The sequence below is a fragment of the Clinocottus analis genome, unplaced genomic scaffold (assembly GCF_023055335.1).
Source record: "Clinocottus analis isolate CAN_PGR_092001 unplaced genomic scaffold, fCliAna1.0.p SCAF_12, whole genome shotgun sequence".
NCBI classification, from domain to species: Eukaryota; Metazoa; Chordata; class Actinopteri; order Perciformes; family Cottidae; genus Clinocottus; species Clinocottus analis.
Window position 1 is genome coordinate 17,622,047 of NW_027175843.1, and position 21,646 is coordinate 17,643,692.

At 42.7% G+C, this 21,646-nt stretch overlaps 1 protein-coding gene across 1 annotated transcript in view; it reads right to left on the reverse strand.

Moving 5' to 3' along the window:
- Positions 1–419: 419 nt before the first annotated feature.
- The window catches only part of htr2aa (5-hydroxytryptamine (serotonin) receptor 2A, genome duplicate a), a 45,573-nt gene continuing 24,346 nt past the window's right edge, over positions 420–21,646 (reverse strand). The window contains exons 2-3 of the mRNA XM_068573219.1: positions 20,608–20,808; positions 420–3,289 (exon numbers count right to left, since the gene is read on the reverse strand). Coding sequence (XP_068429320.1) covers positions 2,427–3,289; positions 20,608–20,808 — 1,064 coding nt within the window. The 3' untranslated portion in view covers positions 420–2,426. The remainder of the gene's footprint in view (positions 3,290–20,607; positions 20,809–21,646) is intronic.

A 21,646-nucleotide genomic window follows, 5' to 3' on the forward strand; every position in this document is an offset into this window, starting at 1 on the left:
TCTGTTACTCCTTCAAATAACTCATAGTCCCTCTGTGCGACATATAGTGCAACGATCATCCTACTGTCTCTACATCTCTCGTAATAAACCCTGAGCAAGCTCCAGCCGTCTCATTACACCCGAAGAGTTCTGCTCCAAAATGAAATACTCCAAGAAGTGAAGCTGATATGAATTGTTGTATATAAAGTTATTACCTTAGTAGCATCAAAAACCTTTTCCCGGCAGGGTCCTGTAAATGGATAATTAACATTTTGGAAGTGAACTCTTCATTACATCCCACTTATTAAAGCCGCGACAAACAGGAACCATCAGATTTGTTGAGTGAATTTTCTTTACACCCTTTACATTCCACTTTTACTCCATATTCATTTCCAACTTTCTCCTGTGTCTTGCCTTTGTTTTTTTAAGGCCTTTGTTATTAATATATGTGTTGCTGTGTGATCCATGGTTGTATTAACAGAGCTACAAATCAGCACCCAAGACCCCAAAAAGCGCTTTCTCTGTCGACTGCGTTTACAAAAGCAGCCCAGTCGACGCCATTCTTGCTTTGTGTTGGTCTAAACGGCTGGTTTTCAAATGGGGGTATGTGAAGGCACTCCAGGGGGTACGCGAGATTACTAAAAAAATATATTTAAAATGGACATCCATTCAAAAATCCTTTGAAAATATCTATTTCATAAATATTCAATTAAATATACGTGTAAGTTCATAACCAGAATTGTCTATATTAAATCAGACACTGATGGCACAGCGCTGTGCATTACATCTTTTTTTTTTAAACCAAAAATTCTTTGAACCACTGCTCTACACCAACATGCATATAAACATGTACGTTAAAAATAAGTAAAGATTATTCATGGTAGGAGGTGGACGGGTCAAACAAAGAGAAGACTTTCAACCAGGAGAACAGAGTTCCTGTCCCAGAGTGTCATTGACTTAAACTTACATTAGTTACGTTTTCTCCATAGTCGTGTTATGTTGTTTAAGGGGTTTACGTACTTATTGTAAACCCGGGAGAAACGTAAAAAGAGAAGTCAACGTTGAATAATTTGTCGAGCGCCGTTTTAGAAATCCAAGTCTACAGGTCTGCGTGCGCCTCGTCAATGCATCCATGGATCAGGACTACCTTCATGCATTAATCCAGCTCCTGTCCTTCCTGCACACGATGCCCTCTTCAGTCTCGTACATTCGATCCCACATTTAAAACAATATTTAAAACACGTGGAAACCGACTGCCCGTGATGCGTCTGCAAAACAAATGCCAAATTTCCTGCTCTCGTAGTCGGAGAAGAACACATTGAAAAGTGTGACTTTTACAGTGGACATATTTGCAGTTAAATCCTCCCAAATTCCTGCCAATGTAATCTCATTTTACAATCTTCATACACGTCTGTGGAAATACTCGTCGGCCCACTTGTGAACGACGCAGCTTTTTTAAACCTCAACAATCATTTACATTTATTCACGTACATCTGCACAAAATACAAATATAGATTTATTCACGTTGTCTCTCTGTTACCTCATTATCTTTTTAAGCATCCGTTTTCACACGTAACATTACATTGTTCCTTGTTATTTTCAACAGAAAATACAGAGGAAGCGGGAAACTTTCCTTCCCCGTATTTGGCAGCTGTATCTGACCTCTGCAAAAGTTCTGAGGTCCAGGAGCGTCGGCTTGTCCTGGATCTCCCTCCCCTGACTCTAACATCTGGTGTTAGGTTGCAAAAAAATCCAGTCTAATCCCTGCTGATCCAACCAAAGGTATGATGGGAGGTAGAGGCAACCTGACTGGTAACAGGGAGCAGACAAACTGGGAGAGGGAGCCACGTCACTGCAGCCGAGCGTCCGTGAAAAATGTGTTGTTTTTTTTACCCTTTTGTCCAAAGAGTTTGTCACAAGATGGGTAAGTTATGACACCTTTTTTTGTACTGACCGTGTATACCCATGTGTACGCACTTCATTTACTGTACATCTGTTCTCAGACTGGACAATATTGATTGACACAATATCTTTGTAAAAGTGAAAAATAAATAATGTTTTCTGAGACTAATTTCATGTGCTGGCAGTGTGGAGGAGGCTCTAAAGGTTTTGTACATTTTATTCCAAGAAACAAGCACTGATTGCCTGATTATTTTTAGGTTATCAAAAGGAGTTTTGTTGTTATAAAGAACTCCCTAACTTGATTCATCTTATTCAGACCCCTGGTGTTGACGCGTTGATCAGTAAAAAAAGGTAAAAGTTGAGACTTTAACGTCTTGACGGTTTGGGGGAACTCATGACCTCAGTGTTTCTAAAAATCCTGACTTGGAGGCACTTTGTCTTTGGCACTTTAAACCTCAAACCCTTTCGCTTTGTGTCAGTATGAAGTCAACGGTTTTATATAATCCGTGAGCTTCCAAAGGATCAACCTTGAAGCGGGCTTTCAGTCACACACAGCTCTCGTCCTTGCCTCCATGACTTTTGTCCGGCGTGAGCTTCTCCGTTTCCTGCCCGGGCAAAGAGAAATCCTTCACTTCGCCACGAGAGTTAGCCACGCCGTTCCGTAACTTCTCGATGTCGGCCAGGGGCAGCTGGGTGGAGCTGTACGCCATCGGCGGGATGGTGTTCACCAGTATGAGCTGAAGAGGCTTCTTCTCCGGCTGGTACCGGCAGCGGACGTAGCGCAGGAATGCCGCTCGGTACGTCTTGTTGAACAGTGTGTATACCAGCGGATTGACCGCCGAGGACAAGTATCCGACCCACACGAAAACGTTCAGCAGGCCTCCCATGAGCCCCGCGTCGCACACCGCCGGGTCGCACACCACCACCAGCACGTTGGTGATGAAAAACGGGCACCACATGACCACGAAGAGAAAAAACACCACCCCGAGGACCTTGGACGCCTTCTGCTCGTTGCTGATCGACTGCATCGTGCGGCGGCCGAAGAGCGAACCGGAGATGCTCCCGCGGGCGCCTCCCAGGCCGCCGCTGCTCCCCCTGCCGCTGGCCTCGCGGCTAATCGAGCGCCTGAAGAGTTTCTCGGAGGACAGCGAGGTCTGCGGCAAGAAGCTCAAGGTTAACGTCGCGCTCCATTTGGGCCGCGGGACCAGCTGGTCCAGGCAGAGCGTGGCTTCGTTCTGCAGCGCCTTGATGGTCAGGAAGTAGGTGACGACCATGATGGTGAGGGGCACGAAGAAGGCCACGAAGGAGCCGACCAGCACAAAGTTGTTATCCGTCAGCAGGCAGCTGCCATCTTTGAAGACCTTGGAGTGGTCTCGGAGTCCCAGAACAGGGATCGGCATGGAGATCCCTGCAGAGACGGAGGAAGCGGCACAGAGATGAAAAGAAAATTATAAACCCAGAACAATCAGTGTGATTCATGTACATGTGGTTGTCTGTGTGAGAGGAAAGCTGGATGTTATGCAGGGGTGGAAGGATTAGGGTTAGAAACACTCCTACATCGGAAAAAATAAACCTTTTTCATTTATTTTTTTTACTTGGAAAAGACAAAAGCAATTGAAAAGAACAAATTAACCCAATTTAAAGTTTGAAGTATTTCAAGCATTTGAAGGACTTCATATTTAAGTGGTCAGAATCTAAAGGCCCTGATTGTGTTGCGGAGGTTTCAGCAGGCGAAAGGATAAAAGATGAAAGCGCTTTCACACTTGTGCCAACAGACAAACTTAAAAGCTCAACTATGAACACGAAAGAAAGTTTTTACTGCCAAACCGGGTTCGGGACACAGAGGTTCTGTCCAAAAACAGTCCAAAACACCAATGCGAAAGGCTCTAAATATACAGAGGGAAGGTCCAAATCACATTTGGAAGTCATTGGGAACAAAAGGCTGCGATCACCTTGTTTTGTTTCCAGTTGGTCCTTCAAAGTATAAATACACAGGGCAGCAAGGGTAATGAGGCACAGGTGAAACTAATCAGGAACAAGGGAGCCAATACCACAGGCGGGAACCACACAAGGGCAGGAAGTGAGTCATCTGAAACGAGAGACAACGAGTCTCCTTAAAGAAAACTAATTAAAACTGAAAACTTGAAACGAGGAAAACGCAACCTCAAACAGGAGACTGGGATGTGACACGAACCCATTATATGAAGAAGTCTACATGATGTGTGTATTTATATTCAATGTTATTCATTTAAGTTCATTGAGCTAGATTGTGTGATCTGTGTTGTATGTTTCGGTTGATGTCAAATTGTGGGTCTTTGTCTTGATGATGTGTGTAGCAAATATTGAGATTTTTTAAAGTAGCAACACTGTAAAATTCCTCCATTAAACGTAAAAGTCCTGCTGAGAGGATAAACGTGAACACAGATTATGATGATTTCGCCCCATAGTCATATTGAGTTTATGTCTTTACACGATGCCACGTATCTCACAAACATTCTGATGCTAAAAAGGTTGTTTTTTTTGACTGACAAATCCGGAGAAAATTGACTTAGATTGAGACCTTCTGCTGTCTCAGCAGCACACTGTCAACAGATCTAAAAACTGACGTTTCTGAACACCTTAGCTAACCAATTTGTGTAACGCTAAATATGCCTGTGTGAAAATCTAAAACGCTATGCTCCTGCTTAGGGAATAAAGAGACCAGGGCCCACGGATTAATTTGCTGCCTTAACAATGTCAACAGATCGAAATCCAGCAGAAGTACATAGATTTTTATATAGTATGGCAATTAGAAAAGAAGGGATTAATACAACATTTATAAGACAAACAGTATAACTCTTAAAAAACACCTTTCCTGCCTCTGTGAGGAAATCCTCTCGTTATACACGTCAACATTTAATCAGTTTAGAAATGTCTCCGGATAAATCCTGTTCATGTCCAAGCTGCAGACCAAAATCTGCTCTTAATAATGCAGGAAAATGTTTTTCATACATCAAAGTAAACGGCTCTTATTTGAATATTTTAACAGTAACAGTGATACTGCTCAGAAGTTCTTTGTCGTAACATATACAGGAATAAAAAACGTTCCAAGCAGCCGATACACACTTCATGAGGATGTTGATGTTTTGTGTAATGGTTACAAATGCAGTATACAGTACATCAAACACCACTAAGGGTCTGCTGTCATGCTAGCAGCTCCGTGAGATGTCACAGAGCTGCTAGCATGCTAATGTTAACATTTAGCTAAAACTGTATTTACGCACAGCAATGCTTTCAGCTAATGCTAACGTTAGCATGCCAACATGATTACAACGACAAAGCCAACTTGCTAATGTTCGGCAGGTCTAATGTTTTCACTAATTCTTAATCTAAACAGCATATAGCTACTTCATGACTGGCAATCTCAGTCTGGCTGAGTTGTTATTCGTCCATTCAAAATCTTGAATTCTTATATATTTTTTCCCCACATACAGCAAGCTAACAGCAGGCAGCGCAGGTACAGTCTGTCAAATATTTCACCAAAGAAGCACTGCCATTTGAAAGCCCCTGTTCCTTTTTAAATCTGTCAAATTTTCCATTAAGTCCGGGGCCGAAGCTTTTTTCTTCTTCTTCCATTTGACGGCCTGTCACGGTGTGGGAGGAAAATGCCGGTTGGCCTTCACCTCTGCCTGTCATCAGTCTCTCTCCTCTGTGGGTTGAGTCTGAGGCTTGAGCATCGCCGCCTCTCTTTGCAGTTCAACTTGGATCCTTCTCTGTACCAATCTTTAACCTTTTAAACTCTTTTCTCAAAAGATGAAGTCCTGCAAATATGGCCCCTTTTCAGTCTTGATCTCTTTGGGGAAATATGCTTATTTGGTTTCCTCAACCTAAATTTGTATTTTTGTTGTTGCTGTTTTGTCTTTTTTAAAGTTTTTATATTTTCATATACTGCCTCTTCGGTCACATATTATTATCAAGCTGATGCAATTTTAAATTGGCCAAGAAAAGTTCTGGATAAGGGTCTGATAGCTGTGCATATTCTATATCAGCAGGAACCGGCCAATCTTCCTCCCGCCGAGTGTTCTCATATAACTGAGTGAGTGAATGTGAGTTAAGGAGGAGGAAGAGGAGGAAGAGGTTGGAGACTGACAGACACAGCGAGGGTGGCCAGTAATGGTTGCAGCACTTTGGGAGCAGTGGGGTCAGAGACTGATTATCCTCATTAACTCTGGACGGTTTGACAGAAAAGCGGCTGGAGGGATTCAGTCGGAGGGGTTTTCAGTTAACAAATGTTTATTTTATTTTTTACCTTACGCCTGTTTCATACTTTGCACGAAGACATCCTGAGGACTGACATGCTGAGGATGCATCGCCGCATCCGCATCGTTCATGAACCTTAAACAACAACAATGAGTTTACTACAATCCTGAAGCAAAAGACAGTCATTAGTTGCAGCTTCTGTAATGTGGTGTTGGGACAGAGCCGGGCTAGCAGTTTCCACCCGTTTCAAGTCTTTATGCTAAGCTAAGCTAACCTCTGTGGTTATTGACTTGCTCCTCAACCAAACTGTTCACATACCAGCACACGGCATCCTCCAAACTGCAGACACTCAAACTGCTTCCGCGGCACCTTTAAGAAAGACGACGACGTCACACCAAAGCTTTTTGATTGACAGGTGATCTAAGCACCGCGGCGATGAGACCCACCAGACCCCGAAGCTCAGGGACAAACACTTTTCTGGCATCTGCTGTTATTAAAACTCCTCGGTGCAGCCGCCGCAGGCTCCTCATTACAAAATGAGATTTAGAGGGTGAATGCAGGCTGTCTGCTGTGAATATGAGGGTTTGTGTTGTTTTCTGACTAATCCCGGTCATATTATTCAGTCTTTAAATGTTTCTGTGACAGACTGAAGGTGAGAGCGAGAGGAAGAGAGAGAGAGGTGGTACAAGAGTTTTCAGAAAGAGAGACAAAATGTCATTACTGTCTGCTTCATATCCAGTAGATCAAGTGTGATTTGTCGAGGTGACATCGTTGATTTGAGCGCCAGGATTCACCGTGTTCCTGAGATAACCCCCCTCTTGAGCATCCTGCCCACACTCCTGCAGAATCACTCCTGCCGAATCCACAAATCAAAAGCTAGTTCTTTTCAGTTTCCTCCTTCCTCGCTTTCTCCCTGATGGCAACTCTCTGCTCTAAATACATGAAATCAGAGACACGCGATGGTGGAGAGGAAAAAAAAAAAGTTGACAGAAGTGGGAGAGAAGATGAAAGGGCGTCAAGTGAGAGAAAACAGAGGGGAGGGGAGGGGACACTTTAGACACAAAGGATCGGGGAGAGAGGAGATGGAGACTTTCAGGGTTTTAGTTTCTTCAACGCAACAATGGAACTGAAGAGGGGGGGAAAAAAAAACGCAGTTTGAAAACTTCAGAATCTATCTTTACTCAAAACTCTTTATTCTGAGAAAATCACTCTTTAAAGTGCTTTCTATTGCACTGCAATCATGTTGTAAACGCTGTGGTTCACTTCAGTTGTCTGTACCTGGTGTAACTGGGAGGTGAGACTTCAGTATTCAATATATATTTAGCTTCAGAATGATTAATACTGTTCAAGGATGTCATTATCGTTGATATCCGTCATGAATAACAATCCTTAACTCTGCCTGTAAATCAGAAAAATACCCAGATGATCATTAAAACTAGTTGTCTTCGGTAGCAAAAGTAATCCAGTGATAGTGGGTACACTGAACAAGAGCTGCAAATATCAAATTCTGCATACTTTTAATAGATGACGCATTTCTTTTGGAGGCCGAACCCTTGACAAAACGCCAATGTGCATTTTATTTCTCACTGGATTTTGGTACTTTGCAGAAAATAAGCTTTGTGGCAAACAAACGTTCATGAACCTTAAACGTTTTGTTCAGCGATATGACCTCGTTATGATTTTTGAAGCGTAAATACGATCGCTCGAGGTTAAAAAAGCTACCGTTAGATTATCTACACAACCGTTGCATGAGCGCGTAGACACAGTGGGATATCTACTGAAGCATTTCATATATATCGTAGAACAAAACGTTCTCCACCGACCTTATTATAGCCGATAAACCAAAAACCCATTCAACCGACTTCGACATGAGGGAACAGAAAGTTTGGGGCTTTCAATCAGGACTCTATTTGATCAAATGTAAACAAATAAAGGCCGAGCAAACCTCGCAAACCTGTTTTTCTCGCCTAAAATGGAAGTAAGATAAATAACTGAAGTGTCGTGTAATCGACACGTAACTGAGAGGAGAAAAACAACCGTGTAGAAACGTGACTTCTACGAGACAGCGATGCATTTTCAGACTCAAATCGCATCTTATTGGTAATAACAACAACGCTGGAGTGTTTTTTTATCAGATTCAGAGTTGGTCGAGGCAACCTGCTTTCCTGCTGCCGTGTTTTATCTGCAACTTGTGACCCCGCATCCCCACAGAGAGATTTGGGAGCGTGTTATCCCGTTTAAAGCTCGTTGTGTCGTTTCCGCTGAGGCCTGAAGGGAAATCCAGCGTTCTGCTCTGCCGGGGTGGCAGTGATCGTGGATGAAATGAGGAGCGCTGAAAGCAGTGATTCAGCTGGAAAGATCCGGCCTCGAGGTGAAAAACTGTTGATAACAGAATTGCTGTACGGATCTGACGGCTCGTACCTGCTGTGATGACGCCAGTGGTTCGGTGTCTGCGCTCTGCAGCGCACGTGAAGACGTTTGTATAACTCTGACGACCTACCGCACGCCGCCAAAGGCGTAATCCCCCCTGGAGTACCCTTCACCTTCATAGATCAGATTAAATTCCCTCCATTAGTTACTATCACAAGTGCAAATTGCCGATCTTAACGTGCGACAAGTGGTAGTGCAGCAAGTTGCCGACGTCTCTTCGGCCTGTGTTTCGCCGTCCTACAGGATTCCTCATTAGAATACCTGCAGATATTCACCAACGCAGGACTCCTGCTGAGCGCTCGTTTTAAGACTAAAGAACTTTGATGAATATTTGAAGAGTGAACAATTTCTACTTTTATCTTTCACTCAAGTCCAAAATGTACAACCCGATGCTTCGTTGGTTCAGCCAAGCCGGCAACTACTTTATTCGTCTTTCTCTTATCACTTGAAACATTTCTCCGCACCTCTCTTTTCGTTTTCCCTCTTCAGAATAAAAGCCCCAGAAACTTACACTTGAACACTGCTTCCTACAGCGCAACCCAAATACACGATACAATAGCTTTCCGTAGCGCACTATTACAAATAGTCTGGCGTTTAAACTCACGCAAGTGAAGAGTGCACTCAGCTGCATAAAAAAATCCCTTCAAAATAAAAGCACACGGCTATTTTTGGCCATGCAAAGACCTGTGACTCACTGAAAACGGGTCTGACAGCAGCGTTCTACGAGGTGCCGGTGCTACGACTTAAAAACTTGTGGCAAATGTTGTGGCTTCTCGTAGAATTAGTGGGAACTGCTCGAGATCTGAGTTGGGAACCGGACATGCCTCTATGAGGAGCCGGTTCCTCGATTTGAGCTCGCTCCTACTGTTTAAATGAGCAAATATGACAAATCTTCCTCTCTGAAGCAGCCACAGACGCATCCTCACCGTCCACAGCCGTTGCAATGCTGAAACCTTTAGTTCTTCTGAAGGGTTTTCTCATGTTTATCTGAGTTAGGAAGGTTGGTCGGACTTTAGTTTGCTTGATTTGTTTTGGTTATATTTTGTTTATTCCTAGTTCTCTGCGTATCTTTCCTCTGAAGCTGTAAATAAACTCAACCGTCACCATGTTCACAACCTCTCCCCTCCTCCTTCGGGCACACGCCTACAAACCCACAAACACATATACTGACACTTGTTGCACATCATGCATCCTCTCACACTGACAAAGAGACACTCAAATGTCCTGCAACGTTCCTCATATAATGGTTACTGATAAAAAAAAAAAAAGAAGAAGACATTATCCTTTTTTAATTCCCGTGGGTGAATTGGTCTTCGCCTTTAACCCATCCTTAGTCATCAAGGAGCATTGTGCCGCCGTGAGTCACTCGGGGAGCAACTGGGGGGGTCATTGTCTTGCTCAAGGACACTTCAACATCGAACCGGCTACCTTGTGGTTTCATAACGACCGCTCATCCCCAAGAACGACAACCGCCCAAAAGGATGCTCAGTTTCTGGGTCATAAGAAGGAAGAAAGGAAAGTAAGGAAAAGGAAAAGAGCGTCTAAACATCACAGCAACACACACACACACGCAGAGACACACACACGCACACACAATGGCCTTCTCTCTTCATACGGCACTTGATGCCAACCTCCAGCTCTGTTGTCTCTGCCAGGCGGTGTGATTATTAGACTGTGGGGGTTCAGATCTCAACAGCAGCTCTGGATGGATTAGAGCTTTAATTCCTGCTAAAAATGTGTTTACTCTCCACACTGACAGACACTTTGAACACAAGTGTTCATCAGAGAAGCATTGCTGGTCTCTTCTGCTGGCTTCTGTGAGACTTGGCGGCTTTCGCTTCATCTCTTTCAGATCAAATCCAGCCAAGACTCTGATTGTTTACCGTCCTCATATCATACGCACGACTGTAAATACACAAACTGCTCTGTCAGACAGGAATGTCTTGAAGCCTCAGATTACGTGCGATCAGTTTGTGATGAATGTTGTTTTAATGCTTGCTTTCGACAGTATGTGTACGGTGAAGGTCGGGGACAGATTGTCGTGGTAAATAAACTATGGTTTCGACACATTGAGACACACAGTAATGCGATGTGTGAGAGTTAAGCTCCTCATATTGATGCCTCTCTCATGTCGAAGTGATGAATATGAAGCTACAGCCAGCAGATAGCTTAGCTTAGCATGAAGACTGTACACGGTGGGAAACAGCTGGCAAGTTAAAGCTAAATGTTGTGAAGAAAAAAACATTTCGCTCCAAAATGCAGTGAAGCAAAAACCTTCAATATTGAACTGCAACACTAAATGAGCAAACACCTTTCACGTCGTTTTAATAAGTGAAAATGTGAACCCTCTATGTGTGTGAGTCAAAACAGGCAGACTGTGTGTGAGAATATGTGTGTGTGTGTGTGCGCGCACATTGATCTATATCCTCAGACCAGTACAGTATTTGTCCAATAATCTGTCTTCTAATTTGTGTGTGTGTGTGTGTGTGTGTGTCTTCCTCCAGTTTCTGGATGAGCCACAGTAACACTCCCACTGGGAAACACCGAGCCGTCTGTCTGTCTGCCCACACACACACACACACACACACACACACACACACACACTGTAACACTGTTATCTAGCGGCACACGCTGCAGTGTGTGTTGTTAGTCAGTGGTGGAAGAGTACATCAAATTCTTAATTTGATCTAAAAATACTCCATGACAAATAAAATGTTACTCAGTCATTATCAGTAAAAAAAGTTGTGCCTTTCCTTTTACCAGTTATGTTGTTATAGAATATTACATTTTATTTTTAAAGATATAGATAAGAGTATTTTAATGTTTTAGTTCATGGAAACAAGTTTAGACAATTTGAATGTGTGTACATTGCAGCTTCGTATCATATGTTTGTATCTATAAGTGTCAAATACATGTAGCAAAGTTTACGGTACAAAGTAGCAGAAAATAAAAATATAGTCCTGTTTGTAGCAGTTGAAGCTCGTAGGTAACACTTCATCACAGACCTATGAAGCCATTCTTCTGTGGTTCAGTGGCAATAGTCGTGATTTTATCCTCAGACAGATACTGCAGCAGTGGACAATAAAATGTCAGGTTTCCATAGTACATAATAAGCATGAATTAATGTTCATTTTTATCCTGTAACATTAATCCATCGCAGAAGAAGAGACGAGGTCATCAAAGAGCTCCAGTCAGAGGTCAAACAATGAGGAAAAACAATATGGGAAGTATGACGGCAACATGACATGTCTGTTTGTGTCATGCATCCATGAAGAAGATTACACACTCCTCAGTCATATGCTGCAACAACATCATCATCATCATCAGCCCGTTTCTGCTTTTCACCCACAATACAAACTTTTAAACCTCTGACAAAAAAGTTGTGATTTTCAACTGTTTTGTCTCTGAATTTCTAGCGAATCTGCTCCGTTTTTTGAAATGTATTTCAAAATAACAAATGTGTATTAAAAAAAACACACAGACAGACATGTATTTCAAACAATTATGACATCTTTGAAACAATTTTGCATCACTTTCATACGCTCATAAAGTTGCTACAGTGGGAAGAATGAATTACGCGACATTTATGAGAACATAAGACACCAGTTGTGGAAACACAACACATGAAACACATGAATAATCTTGCAGTGTGGCATGAACTCCCTCTTTGGGCCAAGACACTTTAATGGCGGAAATTGCAAATGGATTGCATTAAAAAATACTGAATATCTCGTAAACCCCAAGGTCTATTTGAATAATTTAAAAAGCCATAATATACAGAAAATCCTTGTGAGCATAGATCAGATCTGTTAGTGGTATATTAGTTTAACATAGTACACAGAAAATGAAAAAATACATAAAAAAATAAAATGAGTTTTTTTTTTTATATCGTAACTATATTAATGAATACTAAAAATGTACTTATATTGACTTGTAAGGGCAGGATGTGCTGCTTATTTTTGCTGTATTACACCAGAGGCTCTATGTGGAACGATGAACATTCAAAAGCTGAATAAATGTGAGGATTTAAAGAACTAGTCTGTAGACTTTAGTGCGGGTCCACTGGCAGACATTTCATTGGTGTAGAATCAGGATAGTTTAGATTGAGCCCTTTATATATTCAAAGCAAACACCTGCCTTTCTCATTAAATCATAATGAGGGTGCCTTTAACTCAGGTAAAAGTCTCCACAGGAGTACAAATAAGAAACAATCCTTCATTACAGAGAGACGCAGATGTCTTCGTTCAGAGTTCACCGAGCGGAAAAGTGAAAACAAGCCTCGCAGGAAATGCTTGTTAATGAATGTGGTTTGTGTCAAAAGATGTTTCCACAGCAGTGAATCAATATTTGTCGTCTTCGTGCTCAACAAGCAACACTGGAAATTCACAACAGTGTTTGCACTTTGTTGTTTATCCTGCAGACGCAGATGGAGCCTCACTTTTCTACACTTTTACAGGCGAACATGCGGAGTCACAGACTCAGTTTATTACTGTTCTCCCTCTCTGTTTTCTCCAGGTCATGTTTTTTCGTTTTCTTGTTGTTGTTGTTCTGAGTTCAAGACGTCTTTCGTAAAATAAACTATCACAGAAGAATGTAACGTGGTATTGTTGCGCAGCAGTTGCAGGACAAAGTAGGAAAGAGGTGCAAATATGAATAGAAATGAAGGCAAAAAACTATAGAAAATATTCAAAATGACAAAAATAGGACACTTAGTCTTCATATCTCAAGTTGCTTATTGGCCAGATTGGTCAGTATGAAAGGTGTTGTGTACAATAATAAATCTAAGTACATCTACGTGTATTTAAGTCTTTGAATCTTTGATGTCCATAGCTAGCATGTCCATGTGGGGCCCATAAGGTTTAAATTTGGGCTGCAGATAAGGGTCCAAGTGGGTTTGTCCGCAGTTCCCACGGTGGCCTCGCCTGTGTTTGCTCATGCAATGACAGTGAGATTAAAAAATGTGGAAGTCAATGAGGCATTTTTGTCCAATAAGGTGTCCCAGAGGGAGTATTTGACACTACATGAAAAATACTAATGCAATCAAATCAACGTTGTTGCTAATCTTTGACATTTCCAAGACTCCCCCACCGCCCTACTATGTATTATATGGAGAATAATCCAACTAGAAACCCATATGGGCAAACGCAGGTGAGGCCACCGTGGAAACTGCGGACAAACCCACTTTGGGACTCTTATCTGCAGCCCAAATGTAAACCTTATGGGCCCCACATGGACACGCTGGCTCCTGGAATTCAGAAAGTTGTGATGATTATTATCCAAAAACGTTGTTTTTAGCTCAAAGCAACAACCTTCTTTCTGTGAGACGACAGCGCAAACCACTGAGCGTCGTGCAGCGAGCAAAACGTGCTCAACCTGCCATCTACCCGGCTCGACAGGCAGCCGCCTCGCAGGAGCCGAATCAAGCGGCGAACAGCATCAGAAGATCTGAAGGACAGGAAAAAAAGACGAGGCGTGTTCCTCTACCGGAGCCCTGCACCTCAAGTTGTCGAAATAGACTCGAAACACAATGTATTTATAGTGTTGAACAACTGGATGAGTATTTATGTTTCATAGCTCTTCACACCTGCAAACCTCTTTTCTACATTACACAAAAGAAAAAGAAGAATTCATGTTGTGGTATTTGTTCTGGTTGACTGGAATAATACAAGTTGTTATTTTAAAATAGACAAAAAGTCATTCATTTTTCTGCACTGGTTTTCTTAAACTGCTGCTGTCGCATTAAACCATGTGAAAAGTAAATGTGTATTTTGTGTGTGTGTGTGTGTGTGTGTGTGTGTGTTTCAGGCAGTTTGGTACAGAGACATGCATTTGTGTAGAAAAGCATGAACGTTTCAGGGCAGATTATGTAAAGACACACACACACACGCATACTCGTTTTCCTCCTTTCTAGGGTCCAAACTTTTTTTACCCAAATGTGGGGCCCACCCTTTCCAGTGGTTCAGGGTAGATTATGTAAAGACACACACACACTATAACTATAACCCTCAAACAGGTCTTCGCATTCAAGACAAATGTCCTCTATTTTCCTAAAATGTCCTCACTCTGAAGGTCTAAAACCTTAAAATCGGTCCTCGCAAAGATACAAAACCCACGGAGTGCACACAAACGCACACATTACCAGCGTGCATTCATGCGTGCCGTTGTGTGCATGTACACCCCCTCTCCTCCTCCGCGCAACACTGTGTAAGTCACTGACGTTGCGTCCAATCGGATCAGAGCGTCGGCACGACTCACCGCGGGAACAGACTCGACTAAACGCCAGCCACCGCGCTCCCACGAGGCAACATCAGCGCGCCTTCCTCCTCCTCCTCCTCTTCCTCCTCCTCACGACAAACCCCGAGGAGGAAACCAAGGCTGTGTGTGTGAATAAAAATTAAAAATTAACCCGTAACCTCGTTGGGCTCGTGGGTGGCGCAGCGCGTCGTGGCAGCGGCGCCGAGGCCGGTTGTGACGCCGCCCGAGGCCTCCCCGTCGCCCGCCGCGCTGACATCACATTATTAAACTCGTCCTCCTGTCGACTCCGTGCAACTTCAGCTCGGATGCAGGGTTTTGTTTTTAGCTTTAGCCTCGAGGTATTTACATGTACGTGTTTTTAAAAAAAAAAGAAAAGAAACCGCACAAAGAATCTGCCGTGAAACTGCGTCGGGGAGTCGAACAAAAACGCTCACAGCGAGAGAGAAGGAGATTAAATGAACATGTCAGAGCAACCAGAGTTAATCTGAAGGAATATATACAAATATAAAAACTGGTTATGAACCTTCCTGCTGAAACCAGAGACGGAGAACTTCACTCTGCAACAGATTGAGCGCTACAAGAGGAGCACGCTGCTGGTTTTTTACCCATTATCTACAAACTATCCCCTCATTACTGGCCCTCTTCACGGAGGAGAGGTTCACTAAGACACTCAGCGAAATGTCCGAGCACAGAACACGCCTTTTTTTAAAATTGATATCATTGTGTCGTTGATCAGGAACAGTTTAGGAAGAACTCATTGTGGTCAGCAGATATTTTACTCAGAAAAATAGTAACACTCTGTGACACGTTTTGCAGAAGTAAAATGGACTTAAAGTAAAATGAAGTGAGAGTACTGGCATAGAAAGTATAGAAGTAGCCAGATAATTATGTCATTTTTAATACTTTAGTGTTGCAGCTAAATTCAAGAACTTCATTCACAGCTGGATACATCTTTAATAATGAATCTTCATGCATTTCCTGATTATATTTGGTGTTAATAATCTGTACTTAGTCACATGTTCATTTCATAAAACAGTGATTAGATCAGCAGTAGGAATAAAGTTAATGTTGAGCATTGAAAAGCTGATTAAACGTGAAGATTTAAGAAAAGTTAAGCATGTTGGTGAGGTCCTTTTCTTTTATGTTTGACCTTTGCGCTCAAGTTCTTTATTCCTGCGTTTAATGGCATGTTCCTTAATATATTGTCAGGTTTCACGATGCAAATGAAATAGGAAAATACCACTTAGGCATGTTTTTCTCTGCTGATAATAAGCCTGTGAAGCGTCTCCTTGTGGACCGTACCACAGTTCACCTGGAGCTGATCCCAGATCAGTCGCTCAGATGGAGACAGGGACCTTGGTCAGCATCTGCGTTTGAAATAAGCGTTTATTTATTGAACTTCTCCCACGTTTGGATCAAAGAGTAAAATGCTTTGAATGCAAGACAGCGCAATGAATTCTCAGGGGTTGCAGCGTCCATCGTAACATCACTTTTATCAGAAATACTGACGGTTTCTCTTCGTGCGCTGATCACAGTTATCCCAACACGCATGAATAAATGATGAGTTCTCAGCTGAATGCTAAACAGGCTGATGTTGCATCACCAAAACAAGCTGTTATGTCTCTGAGTCATTTCTTCTTGTAGCCTCCGAAGGCTGAAGACAGAGCAGAAGTTTTTTATCCCTTCTTTTTTCTCCTGTTGGAAACGAAGCAGAAGTGGTGACACTGACAAAGCAACAAAAATAAATGTGGAGAGAAATGAGAGGAAAAGGATCAGTCACCAAAAAATAAAAAAAATAAAAATGAAAGATTCAACTTACATACAAACATGACAAAATACAGAGGCATGAAAGAAGAACAAGGGATTAAAGGTTGAATGTTCACAGCACAGAGAGAGAAAGGGAGGAAGTCATGTGATGTCGTACAAAAAGAGAGAAAGGGAGGAAGTCAGGTCGAATAAAGAGAGAGAGAGAAAGGGAGGAAGTCGGGTCGAATAAAGAGAGACAAAGGAAGGAAGTCAGGTTGAATAAGGAGAGCGAGAAAGAGGAAGTCAGGTAAAATTGAAAACACGAGGTATTTAACCATAAATACATAAATTTGAGTCTGCACCTGAGAACCCCCCGCTTGCTTGGGGTAAATATCACTCAACATGTCATTCTCAGGTCTAGTTTTCGTGTCATTTTGACCCCGTTGGTGTCGCCCAGGAGGCGGTGGGGTCTGCACAGGAGAGCTGAACGCAGTAAAACAGTGGAACGCATCTCCAGATCTCAGACGAATTACAACGCATTCGTTTATCTGGGACGAAACGTAAGTGACGAGCGAATCCCAGCTATCGTGATTCGGATCTGGACGAGGAAGGAAGGCTACATTAGCGCTCGGCAGCTCCGGCAGGACTCGGCCATTAGCACCCGGTGCGGAGCGACAGCGCTAATGAAGTGGAGGCAACAGGAAGCCAACGCAGACCTCTGGGCCGCCGAAGGAGCTCGGAGGCATTAAGGCGCTCCGCTCACTGAAGATGAGCTAACGCTTTTTGTTTTTGCTCAATAAAGTTGGAAGAAAACGCAATCAGGGGGTCAGGAGTGGGTATTTGATTTAATGACTGGTCAACGGAGCTCGTCCTCCACCCTCCTGCTCCACCCGCATGTCCTAAACCGTCACAATGCGAGGAGCTGCTGTTGGACGCGCTCACACCGCCGTGTCTCTGAAGCCGTTCAACTCGTCGTCATCGACAGGCCTCGGTGGATTCATTAGAAACAACAGTTGCGTTGTGACAATGTTCATTTGTTGGAATCAACAGGAAGAGTTTCCCTCTTGAAACTGTCCCTCCCAACCTTTTTGTTGTTGTTGTTGTTGTTGTTGTTGTTAGCTTACTCATAAATGTCTTGCTCTTTAAAATCAGGTTTCAGCTGAATTAGAGCTTGAAGACAAACCTCAGGCTGGAATTGCGTTTCTGCAAAGATGCACGCAAACAAATGTGGAGACCAATGTGGAGAAAGGTGTTATGGGTAATGAGGACACACACACACACACACACACACACACAGTAAACATTAACTTAGCGTCAGCCACTGCGTTCAAACACTTTCATAAATCACTGAAATTGACTTTCACGTTGCGTTCGCTATCAGGAGTTATTTAATCTTTCAGTTTGTGACTTCTGAGTGAGACTAAGATGACTAAGTTAGTCAGGAGCACTTCCTTCCAGTTCAACCATCTGTCTGATCAAAGGCCGTTAATTAAGGGACAGATGTTTTGGAGGAAGACTTTATGAATTTACAACAAACTTTCACATTTTTAAAATCTCTAAAAAAGTATTAAAAAAACGAAAATCCACCGACTTTTAACACCCACACAGCATAATTAAGGCGGCTCACCACCCAGAATGCAACACTTTCTGTCGGAAGTGGTGTTACTCTTATATAATTGTCCAACCCCACTTTTTTTTGTAATCTCCGGAACATAATATCATCTTGTATTTGGTAGAATATGATGCTTTTCATCATCGTGAGTGGAGCATCACACGTAGGTTTCCTTCCTTATTGGCTCTGCACCATTCATCTTCTCACAGATAACTAAATATATATTTCTTTTGACCATACAGGTGATCCAAAAGTCTGAACTGACATCACAACATTAATGTAAAATGACATAATAACACGACTCGTTATGAAGACGATGACATAACACGCATCTGAATGGCAGTGTTCATAAATAGGCAGCGGACTCCAGAAAGAACAGCATTAATGTGTTTTCTCAGCTCTTCTGCGCGTTCTCCTCTTCCACCATTAGACGACTATTCAGCAGCACCGTGTCTTTCATGAAGATGCTTTTGTGCAGCCAGATGATTTGTTATTTGTTCCAAAAAAAAAAAGAGAAAAAGTGACGTGACAGCTGTATCTTAACAGATCAATCGTATATTTCTATTGACACATTTGTTGGTGTTTTTCCAGCAGCCTGAAGGACAGAAAATGTGTTTCTGATGCTGACGGTTCCCTCAGCTCGTGATGAAGTCCGATACTCGTACATAATTGTTGCAGTTTCCATAAATCACAATCAGTGCGTCTTAATATTTTAGAAAACACTCTCTGGTGTCGTCCAGGTCCTTCCTCATGCAACACTCTGTTAAACCGTGAAGCCGTACTTCATGACTTTTTCACATTTTACCTTTTGGAAAATGCTTCTTTTCGCTTTCTTACAGAACATTTGATTCTCTTCTGTTGTATTTTGTCTCTTTGTGGTGGTTTTGTGTCTCCCTCTGGTCAGCTTGTGTATCTTTATGGTTGTTTTGTATTCATTTTTTCTTTCTATGTGGTTGTTTTGTATTCATTTTTTCTTTCTATGTGGTTGTTTTGTAGTCGTTTTCCGTCTCTACTGTTTAATGTCTCTTTGCAGTCATTTTGTAGTTTATTTGTGTCTCTCTGGAGTCATCTTGTGCTTCTTTGATGTCGTTTCAAGTCTGTAGACGCTGTCTGATATCATCCTAAATATTACATTATCCAAAATAGCATATAGAACCATCAAAGAAGCATCTTTGAGTATTTAGAAAAGCGCTGTATAAGTTTGAACTATTATTATTATTATTAAAGAAAGCCTGAGATCTTTTGTTTCTATGCTGTTGTGATTTAAATTGCTTTACTAGTCCTTTAGTATTTTAATGAAATGCCACTGTAGCTTCAGTATGAATGATTCAGAATGATGCAGAAACAATTATTGGTCTGCTTTCCTTTGGCATGAACGCAATATTAACCAACAAGAAATCTCATTACTCTGTGACTTAACAAGTAAAGTTTACAGTGACTTTAAACAAGACGTTTCAGTAATCCGACCGTACAAGCAGCATAACATTTCTCACAGTGACACGTATTCATATATCACGTTTCATCTTGTACATGTTTCACATTGACGTCGCTCTCCCGAGAAAAAAAAAGCGCTGCTCGTCTTTTATCTCCCGACATCGGGGTAACTCGGTTTCGTCGGCACTCTGAATCATTAACAGCATTAAAGTGGAGCTGTAATGTCTCCGCCGTCCATTTATTGATAACCATCTTCGGGCTGGGCTCACTGCCGCCTGCCTGAAAATGAACATTTCCAACATGTCTCATCTTAATTAGCTTAGTGTGAGAGCACGGTGAGTAACAAACAAATCAATTAGGACAGGAAAAGGGCCAAAGCTTTTTGATAACTTAACTTCAATCAAACAAACTGCTGGTTTATTTTTGCGGCTTTCTAACTGAAATGTAATAAGATGAAACTCAAACCCATTTTCATACCGTTTGAGTGTTTTTTCCCCTCCTCCTGTGCATTCATAATGGCCGTGCAGAGCTAATGCGCTCTCCGCTGCTCTTTTCCTCCTCCGACCTCCGTCGTCTGCAGCCCCATCATTACATTTCCTGCTAATCTACAGCGCCATTGACCTGAGCAGCTGGATACCAGCCAGGCAGGCAGAAGCCGAATATCAGGACCTGATTGTTCCCTCATCTCCATAAAAATTATATGGAGTCATAAACGTCGCTTTTTATCTCTTTCAGAGGGCCAAATTGCATTGAATGCGACTGCCCCGCTGCTCCCATTGTGAGCGGCTTCGGCTTCTCTCCGCTCTCCTCGTCGCTTTGAACTGTGGCTCCTCCACAAAGATTAATGCATTTTCGCAAAAAATAATAATGCATTTCTGAGTAATTTTGTGTATCTGCAAAGAGGCGAGAGTCACAACGGACAAGGACGCACTCGTCAGAGATGGACTGCTTCATCCTTGACCATGAACACACAAAAATAACCGTAATTTCCGGAGCTTGCAGCTTCTTACCCACTGAAATCGTCCACACCGCCATGATCTTGATGCGCGCCTTGGTGTGGGAGTTGAAGCGGCTGTGGTGGATGGGGTTGCGTATGCCGATGTACCGATCCAGAGAGATGGCGCAGAGGTGCATGATGGACGCCGTGGAGAACAGGACGTCCAGGTAGATCCAGATGGGACAGAGGTCAGAGGGCAGCGGCCACCCGTAATCTGCAGGGGAAAGGGACGAGTGGAAAGGCGGAAAGATTTATAAAAAAAAAAGGAAGAGAGAAGAAGTTAAACGCAATTAAACGATACGTGCAGTCAATACACCAACTAGAGTAAACAACCAAAGAAAAATAAGATTATAAATCAGGCAGTTCAACGCCGCAGATGGCCTTTTCATGGCCACATTGACGATAGGCTGCAACCTGCTCTTGTTCCCCGTTCGCTCCAGCAGAACAGAGACTTTTCGACTTTTCATCCGGCCCCACCGACAGTCCAACAAGGACAATGAAGACTGTCCTAAAATTATGGAGAGAATAAACCCTTTGTGATGCTTCCATGGCAGGATGAACGTAGCTTTGTTGTACCCATCCGGAGAGAAAGACCTAAAGAAGTTATCTCCATCTTGTTCTGCTGTGTAAATGCTGTCGACGTTAATGTTCTCGTCTCCATCTGATCTAATGCTCTGCGTATTACGAGCATGAAATGGCCTCGGCAAATCAACTTGCCTCAACGTGATATATATTTAATAATAATATATAATATGCCTTCATTCACGTTAATATCCTGGCCATATTGCATAATGTCACTTACATCTGCAGCCGAGAGGTTTCAAGATCAATTTAGTGGACTAAATATAGAGATGGCTGCCTGGGCGGCCATGTGGGGCACCGCTGTGTGTGTGTGTGTGTGTGTGAAGGTAACACGCGTGTGGTTGCCAGCCTCAGACGTGTGTGTGCGTGTATCTGGAGCGTGTGCTCGGCCCTGGAGGCCTTCAGCCATGTTTCTTCTCTATGACTCACTCCATTTATCACCGAGCGCTCGCCGTGTTATTAGCTTTTCA